Source organism: Pholis gunnellus (assembly GCF_910591455.1).
Source record: "Pholis gunnellus genome assembly, chromosome: 8".
Classification (NCBI taxonomy): Eukaryota; Metazoa; Chordata; class Actinopteri; order Perciformes; family Pholidae; genus Pholis; species Pholis gunnellus.
The window spans coordinates 25596509-25605801 of NC_136534.1; the positions used below are offsets into that span (position 1 = coordinate 25596509).

The 9293-nt window shown below is 41.6% G+C and overlaps 2 protein-coding genes across 5 annotated transcripts in view; one reads left to right on the forward strand and one right to left on the reverse strand.

Moving 5' to 3' along the window:
• Positions 1 to 4674, reverse strand: part of atg5 (ATG5 autophagy related 5 homolog) — a 29276-nt gene extending 24602 nt beyond the window's left edge. For 2 of the 4 annotated variants that reach the window (XM_079165208.1, XM_079165211.1), the window contains exons 1-5: positions 4599 to 4674; positions 3970 to 4167; positions 2762 to 2889; positions 1621 to 1699; positions 448 to 610 (exon numbers count right to left, since the gene is read on the reverse strand). In XM_079165208.1, coding sequence (XP_079021334.1) covers positions 448 to 610; positions 1621 to 1699; positions 2762 to 2889; positions 3970 to 4077 — 478 coding nt within the window. In that variant the 5' untranslated portion in view covers positions 4078 to 4167; positions 4599 to 4674. Of the gene's footprint in view, positions 1 to 447; positions 611 to 1620; positions 1700 to 2761; positions 2890 to 3969; positions 4171 to 4598 lie in introns of all 4 variants that reach the window. The other 2 variants (XM_079165209.1, XM_079165210.1) reach the window with 2 other exon arrangements.
• Positions 4675 to 4948: 274 nt separating this feature from the next.
• dctn3 (dynactin 3 (p22)) lies at positions 4949 to 8572 on the forward strand. Its single transcript, XM_079165293.1, has 7 exons — positions 4949 to 5087; positions 6572 to 6656; positions 6854 to 6940; positions 7141 to 7224; positions 7422 to 7480; positions 7562 to 7621; positions 7902 to 8572. The coding sequence occupies exons 1-7, from the start codon at positions 4983 to 4985 to the stop codon at positions 7986 to 7988; spliced, it is 567 nt and encodes a 188-aa protein (XP_079021419.1). The 5' UTR covers positions 4949 to 4982; the 3' UTR covers positions 7989 to 8572.
• Positions 8573 to 9293: the final 721 nt, after the last annotated feature.

Below are 9293 nucleotides of genomic sequence, written 5' to 3' on the forward strand. Positions count from 1 at the left end.
TGGATGTTTTTTTTGTGTGTCTTTGAAAGCACCACACCAACAAACAAGTGAATATTTTGCAAATACAAATTGTAAAAATATATGTGTGAGCGAGAACATAAAATATGAATAACTGCATGCAGTGCGTGCGTGGTGTGTGTGTGTGTGTAAGTTTGGTGTGTGTGTGTGTGTGTGTGTGTGTGTGTGTGTAGGCATGTGTGAATCTGCATATAGGTGTGTGTGAGCTGCAGGGAGACAACATGTGTGCATCTAAGTGTTAATGAATGAATGTGTGTCACTTCCCCAACAGCTGCTTGTGGTCTTTCTTCTTTGAAGTGTGTGTGTGTGTGTGCGTGTGTTTGTATGTGTGTGAGCGTCGCCTTTTTAGCATGCTCAATCGCAGCTGCTTATAGAAATGCACGACTGCATGTGTGTGTGTGTGTGTGTGTGTGTGTGTGTGTGTCTCACCGTTCTGCAGGCCCATCCACAGCTGTTTGTGGTCTTTCTTCTGCATGTCGTTGACGACTTGGCTCTTGTGCTTGAGGGCGTCGGCCTCCTTGATGCCGGACATGAAGTGAGCCTCGATCACAGAGTTGGACGGGCAGTGGAGGAGGTCGCGATCCGGAAAATTCTGACACGTGCACAAGAAAAACATTTCTATTTAAAGCTGCATTGTTGCGTTTTCTTTTCTGCCCACCGGGGGGCAGAGTTGGGTCAGTTGAAGCCGGTTTGAATTGCATTAGTTAAAAGAAATAAGACAACGTGGTTTACATAAAATGTTTGTTTATAAATGGACTAATGGAGCCACTAAAGGTGTGTGTGTGGGGGGGGAGAGAAGCGCACAATGTGTGTTTTTACGAGTCCTGAAACTCCAACAGCCTGTAACGTTAGCAAGTGTGCAGTCTGTCGGTGAATAGATGCTACAACTCCTAAAGACCATCTGGCGACATCTAGTGGTGAGGTTACAGATTACAACCAGCTGACATTGTAGAGCGATGGGAGGGAGAACCTTTCAGCGCAGAACGACTCATTCTAAGGTAACTTTTCTTATTTTCAGGTGATCGTACACTTAGGAAAACATACTTTTTAATATCATATTCAATAGATATATATATATAGATATAGATATAGATATATATCCAATGGATCCCCCTGAATGCTACTAACTGTCTCTTTAATTTCTCGTGACTAGCTGCTCCTCCGAGTTTTGGTGGAACGGCTGCTAGAGTCGAGTGCGACACCTAGTGGTAGAATCTGGTATATCGGTCCAGTCTGGTGTTGTGGCTAAAAATAATAATAATAATAATAATAATAATAATGCATTTATGTTGTAGAGCGCTTTAAAAGCTGCTCAAAGGCCTTCACATGGTACAAACGTAAGAATACAAACAAAGCAGATAAATTAAACTTAAGTCTTATAACTAAATATTGGACTTTGGTCTGCACCAACTCCTGACAGAAATATGATGTTCACAGTTCTTCCTCAGCTAGCTGCTAACTCTGTTTGTCTGCTGTTTGGTGCCGGTAGTGTTCAGTGGGTTTATCAGAGCTCTCTTGACTTTACACATGTCATCGTTTGTTTCATTGTTAAACATTCCCGAGTGAATACAAAGAGAGACACAGTCCTGTGGACACACTTACCTTAAAGTGCACAGTGATGGTCCAGGGTAAGACGGTGTTGGACGCGTGGAAGTCAAACAGAAGTCCAATTGGATTGTGCCTGAAACCGGGAAACGCAAACAGGAAACGAAGTTACTCCAGAGAGCGTGTCTTCTAGAGGCTCTGAATGAAACGCTTCACTACTAAACACAAAAATGTTCCTTCAAATTCTTAGAAGAACTTATGTAGCATCGTCTTCAATCATTTCAAGGCTAACGAATTACTAATTATAAGTTTAAATGTGCCAGAAAACAGAACTGGTGTCGGTATGTTTGTTGTCTTCAGTCCAGCTTCCTCTGGATGCAGCGTGTGAACTTCGGGAGACATTTCTGTTCGTCACTTCCTGTGTTTCAGCCAATAGGGATGAGATGCTTTTCTTTATCGCAGCCTCAGATCCGATGAGTGTAATTAAGGTATTTTTACGGTCAATCGCACTCACTAAACATGTTGGTCTTCACGGTCTAGCTCCCCTGAAGCCAACAAGTCAGTTTGTTCCAAATTTGTAATTTAAAAGATGTCAAAACATGAAAAACACCATTAACAGATAACCAGTTCACATTTGAGAGACTGAACCTGTAAACATTTGGATATTTTTAACATGATAAGAAATAATGAACTGAACTTTTTTTTTTTTTTTTAAATCTATTATAATTTAACTCGTGGAACGTTGACGCTACTGTAAACCAGACTCTTCATCGTCTGTAATGCAACACTGGCACCTTGTGGCTGAACTTTGTGCCTGCGGTCTGTTCACGCTGCTGATCTCGGCACTAACGAGGCGACCACAGCCTGTGGATGAACGGACTTAAGAGCTGCAGGTGGTGTGAAGATACGCTGTGGGTCTGACTCTGTATTTGTTGGAGAGTGTGTGTGTGTGTGTTTCACTTAATCCAGTAAAACAAGGAACACAAACAGCAGTTTCCTGCTGATGTTGCTTGTTTTAATATGGTGCATATTTCATAAGATGGATTTGGGTCAAAACAAAAGCATTTTACTGGAGAAAATAATTAGATTCTGATATGAAAACACACTAAATAGCTCTTCTAACACAAAATAATACGCCCACATTTAGAAATCAGCAGTGTATCCCCTCACACACACCCAACCTTGATCGCTCTCTCACCATTTCAGCGGCGTCCCTTCGTACTCGAACCACATCTCCTCCACGTCCTCGGCCCTCATTACTTTGTGGAAGTGTTTCTTCACCTTGTCTGTGACCAGAGTCAGGTAGCTCACTCTGGGTAACAGCAGCTGAGAGAGCCGAGAGGAGAAGACAAAAAGAGACGGGACGCAATTATCAATTATTGCTTAAATAGACATCATTGCCACGCAATCGTTAATGGGTGACGTGTTGCATCAGAAGAGGAAGAAGACATATTTATGGGGAACTTCAAGTTTTCTCTCTCTGGAGATCTGGTCTGAAACAAACACACACAAACGAGGGGGAGCACCTCTCCAGCTAGTCCTCTCCACCTGGTCCCGTGCAGGGATCTCAACCCAAAACCCTCCGGTTCCCAAGCCAAGTCGAGCTACGTACGACCCATAAGATGTGTTCTGTTGAAAACTAGAATAATGCTGAGGCTTCCTACAGCTTGCTCTGTGTTGTCGTCAGTTATTTTTGTTCTCCACGTGGCGTCTACGTAGCTTCTGAGGTGCACGTCAGCTACAGTGTGACACCCCTAAACTAATGCACTTAAATAAAACACACTGAAGATTACGCCTCTTCTTCTTTGTATTGAGGCCGTGTATTGGCAGGAATCTGGTGATTCAATATGTAGCATGACACAGAATACTGTCAGTAAAGGAGATATATTGCAATTTTTAAAATCCAATTTTAGGAAAACTGTCATAGTATAAAGATCACAACGCAGTATGCACAAGATCTGAGTGAAAAAAAGGTTCATTTTTCATTGCAATCTGAAGAGTCCCACCACAGTCCCCTGCAACATCCGACATCGCAGCACTACTTTTTGTGGCGCAATCTGAGCCACTTGTCTGCCACAAATAAGTGATCCGGTTTCATAAAACATAATATTGTAATACCAAAGTGCATCGATGTCTTTCTTCAGCATGTTTTGAGGTTTTAAGCAGATTTTCAGGTTGTTTTGTTGGTTGTAAACTACAGCAGCCCCTCACTCCTCCAATATGAGCAGCGATCACACTGATGAACAGTGTGCATAGAAAGAAATACCGTGCAAAGTGAATGAACACTGCTATTCTATGTTCTCATCAGGAGTGACCTTTCAGCTGTAGAAACCCTGCAGAAGAGAAAGAGATCTTTTCGAGGGAGCATGGGGGTGGAAGCAAGAGTCAGAGAGGAGCTGCACTTACATAGTAGGGCTCGGCCTCTCTCTCGGTCACCTCGTCCTGGTTCAGAGTGAAGCAGGTGGGGATCCGGCCGAACCACACGTCTCTCAACACGTCCTTGTCATCTGCCATGCTGCTGCTGCTGCTGCTGCTGCTCCCAGTGGCACATATAGAAGAAGTTCCTCAAACACAGACCACCGAAGTCCAACGGCAGACAGCTTCCTGCTGTCAACAACACACAGCAGAGCAGAGAGACGAGCATTCATGAAACCTTTAGCAACACAAACCCCCCGAAAAACCACAGTGAAGTAGGCGGTGCTACACAAGCTAGTTCCACATTGTCTCAAAGTAATTTAGCTTTAAATAACTAAATGTGTCTTTATTAATTGGTATGGAGAGTTATTACTGAGTTATAGTGCAGGAGAAGAAGGCTAGACTTCACAAACTAACTCTAAGCCTGTCAAACTACGCAGATGTACTGTGAAAACTGACGTTAGCTTCGTGCTAGGTAAGCTAGCTTAGCTCGTGAAAACAGAGCAGAGAATTGTGTACAAATGTGCTGACGTAGCTTCCGGGTTGTTTATTTTGTTGTCCACAAACAGAGACGTGTTGCGCGCGAGGAAGAGGTGGTGATATGTGAGGAAAAACCTTACTTTCTGATCGGCGTTTAGTTGAAGTCGGCTTGAATGGAAGAAGGGCCGTGTGAGTGTCGATGTTGTCATTCCGCTGCTGTCACCGGAAAACAGCTGAAAAGCACCTCGTTCCTCGCGAAACAGCGACGCCTAGCGGACGGCTCCGTGTACTGCAACAACAACAAAACATCTTTTCTTTTTATTTATCAATGTTTCTAAAAAAATATCTACCCATAAGATTTAAAAGAAAAGTTTTATTTAAGGTCCAAATATCTTACATGTTTTTTTGTTTTTTTAAAACCTGCACACTGTAACAAAAAATACTTATCGTATTTGTAAACGCGTCATCAATATGCGACGTCTCTCTTACAGTACGTCGCATATTGTCAACTAGTAGCTTGAAGAATGGACGTAACATCGGACACGGATAACCTGGAAATGCGTCTTCAGACGCTGGAGAGTCAAATATATGGAGAGAGACGAAACAAAAGTGGAAAGAAGCCCGTCAAGGTTCGCTAAGAATAGCCTCTATTCCGATGAATAATGAAGAAGCTAGCCAGCTGTTAGCCTAGCAGAGCTAACAGTGTCTATGTGTGAGTGGGGCTAAGTGAACGCCCTGTTTTTATTTTATGCCTTTTGGCTGCACAACAATACGCTTTTATCACAATGTATGACTCCGGTGTTCACTGTTGTTGTGTAATTATGTATTTAGCTAAACAGCTGCTAGGTTAGCCACGTTAGCTTAAACGAGCCAACACTAAAAGCACTAAAAAGCCGTGCAATATAAATACACTGTGCAATAAGAATACACTGTGCAATACTACAGTTATTCTGTCTGTGTATATATTTGAGTTTTTTTAGTAATTGTGGATTTTTACTTATTTAATATTTTTTATTGTTTTATTACTTATTTATAATTGTTTTGATCTTCTTTTAATGTTTACTATGTCTCTTGTTTGCACTATCCACTATGTGCATAGGTGTATATATGTATATATGTGTGTATATATATATATATATATATATATATATATATATATATATATATATATACTCCACTATATTGCTATAATCCTCATAAAGGATTATTTTATCTTATCTTGTTAAAGAGACAGTCATCCATAACTGTGTTTCAGTGTCTGGAATGTGACCAACAATGCAAAAGTCTCAAATGTGTAAACGACAGTGATACAATGTAACGAACTACATTTACCTGAAGTACAAATTCGAGGTACTTTACGTAATCGTATACTTCTTCTCCACTATATTTGTTTGTAACTTTTCCACTATTTACTATATTGATTGATGAATTATATGAGTGATCCATCAACATGGTTGAGTGTGAGACTGCACTGAATTATAGCGACGTCACTGGTTTCCAGGAATCTTTGAAAACACAACTTTTAAATCTGAAAATCTTGGTGATATTGTATCAATATTTTATCAATGGAGCCTCTCTTCAGAGCGTCATATGATCTGATGAAGACTTTTCACTTACAAAGGAGCATTGCAGTGGATTTATTTCCTGTGTGCGGAGGTGGAGAAAGTCACAGTTGTTGGTGTTTGTATGTTCGCGATAGTTGACTGAAGTCGACTTTGAATTACAGGTTTAAATGTATAGTTTACGAGTAGATGAGCTCGTTCCAGATGTACTCTGAATGAAACCAAAACAATGTTATGCTCTAAATATCCATAAGAAAATTCCTGTTTGGCCTCCATACTGTAAATGCTCATGTTATAAACATGTAATAAACCTCCAGTTCTAAGCAGCGTAACACGGAGCTAATCAGAGAAGACAGTGAGGAGATTTAAAGGACTAGTTCACTGTGTTGCTACGTGCTATATAGCTACCTCCATGCTACTCTTGAACCTGAGATTCAGTGTTTTTTGCACTGTATAGGTTTAGTCCCACAGACTGCACAAAAACTGCTCGGACACATTGATTGAATATATTGTAATGACTTTGAATGTAATCCGTGTCCTTTGTCCTGCAGTGTGCTGAGTCTCTGGCCAGGATCCAGGCTGGTTTGACCAATACGGCCAACAAGAGGGAACGAGTGAAGATCCTGCACAAGAAGAGTGAGTCACGCGCTGCCTTGTATCCGTCAGAACAGCCTGGATTACTATTCATTTATACATGACTTCACATTCACAGAGTTATTCATGTTTCTTGTTGTGGACTGTTTTGTGCAGAAAGTCTAAATGCTACAAAAGTGCTTGGAGGGATTTGTGTGTTCGGTGGGTCTTTGATCATATTTATTGGTGTTGCGGTGCAGTTGAGGACCTGCTGAAGTACCTGGACCCCCAGTTCACCGACCACATCACTGTACCAGATGCAATGAAGCTGGAGTTCATCCTCGCTGGTGAGAAGCAGGAGGAGCCTGTGGAGGAGGAATCCAATCGAAATAACTTCCATGAAGTCGTATTTTTATGTCGTATTTTTATGTTGAATGCGATACATGTTCAGTTCAATGTTATTTTGTATATTATGTAAGTTGTCACATAAAGAAGGAGACTGTGGAGGAACTCACTGTGGTGCTGTTTGGTGTTTGTCTGCACACAGAGGAGGACTTCCTGCTTTCCCAGGCTGCTTTGCTGGAGCAGGTCAGCAACATGCAGCCGCTGCTGGACAGCAACTACATCAGAGGTGAGTTTGTCTTCTTTTCATTTTTAAAGGTAAATCAATCAAATAATGTGTTTTTATTTGCTGCAAGGCGCTCTGGGATCCAGGCATTTAAAGTCTGCTGCTAAAGTACTGAACCTGTGTCCCACACGTGTCTCTAGTGTTTTTACAGTGTTTATCCCACCGGGCCTGTGTTAGCTCTGTGTTTCTGTTGCCTTCAGATGTACCAGAACACGCCACCAAGCTCCAGCGCCTGTCACAGATCCACATCAAAGAGCAGGTCCCCCCCCCCCCCCCCATTTCTCTGTCTCCATCATCCTCTTTGTGTTTCATCTGTTGACCCAATGTTTCTCTTCTACAGGACCAAACTGAAGCTCAGTCCCTGGAGGTGAAGAAGCTGTTTGAGGAATACAACAAGATGGTACGCATTTATTTTCATTTATTTTATTAATTCCAGTGAAAATAAAAATGACCACAAGATAACATAGTTTCCACAAAAACGTCTAAACGTCATGTAATTAAAAGCTTCTTCTTGGGAGGTACAAGAGACACAATAATACTACTGAAACAATCACTTTAGCCTTTCTGTTCTTTTAACTCGTCTGTCTGGTAAACGTATAAACAGCTGAAGCTTTTGGAGTTCCGCTCATGGTTTTTGTGCTTGTGTGAACATGAACTGACCCCTGACCTGTGATTGGCAGATGTTCCTGCTCTCTAAGCAGTTCACCCAGTGGGACGAGACCCTGAGGAAGCAGGAGGAGACCAAGGGCATCCGGCCTGTGGAGTAGCTACCGTCCACACACACACACACACACACACTTCTCATGAGGATGGTGATGATGAAGAGGACTGCACTGTGGTCGGAGCTTCAGACATATGCAGCTTGTTTTTTCTGTATAAGTCAGAACAGAAGTGAGGGGAAAAAGGATCACATTTCACTTATTTGATAATTATTTGTTACTAGAATTTAAATAAATGAGATTGTTGTTGGTTTTAGAATTCTCCAACTCAGACTAATTATCTCACTTAGAAACGAATGAAAAACCTCGTCAGGACCGGAGGAAGCCGCTCCCATCACGTCACGTGCTATTTATTTTCAGACAATGGAGCTTTTTGTGTTTGTGTATTGACTCAACGTATAACACATTCCAACGCTGCCTCCCTGCTGCAAGGCAGTCACAAGACTAGCCGTCACACACACACACACACACATCCAGCTCAATGCTTTAGATTTCTTCTCTAAACGCCTCCTGACATTGTAATGACTTAAATTCAGCTTCATTATTCTTTCCATTGTTCTGGTTTTAAAGTGTTCTGTATGTCAAACACGACTGCGGTTATTACAATAAATATCACTTCTGTTTTTCTTTGACTTCTCTGGTGTGTGTGTGTGTGTGTGTGTGTGTGTGTGTGTGTGTGTGTGTGTGTGTGTGTGTGTGTGTGTGTGTGTGTGTGTGTGTGTGTGTGTGTGTGTGCGTGTGCGCGCGCATTAATGCGGGTGAACAACTGGTTTCCAACAAGGTTCACTTAAAGCATAGAAGTGCAGCAATAAGGAGAGAGAATGAGTTGTGTTTATTGATTCATTTGTAGTTTCCTTTGCTGTTTTAATACTTTAGAAACTCTTCATGTAGCTGCAGGTTGCACCATCATGTACAGGTGGTGCAACCCATAGTCCTCCGTCTACATATACACAGGATGATGCATTCAGGCACAGTGTTGAGTGTAGGTCACCTGTGTTTTGGCAGCTCTCAGAGCCCAACAAACAATCACTGAATGAATGTCCAAAGAGTTTTGATGGACAAGCAATGAGACAATGTATCCCTGGCACCTTTCAGGGCTCAATAACCTCATAAATCATCATTTTGACCAATTACTTTTTTCTGTTTTGTTACCCACAAAACACAGATCATTAAAAAAGAACTGCTTTAAAAGAGTGTTCTGCTGCTTGTCATTGAGATTTGTTGTAATTTTACTGAATCCATGTGTGTGTTTTGTGCTGTTTTATCCCTTTAGAGGATGGGCATAGCAGTCTATCTTAGGCTGTGACGTGGGTTTGGTTCATGCTACTGAAAAAATCCATTAAATAAATAAAT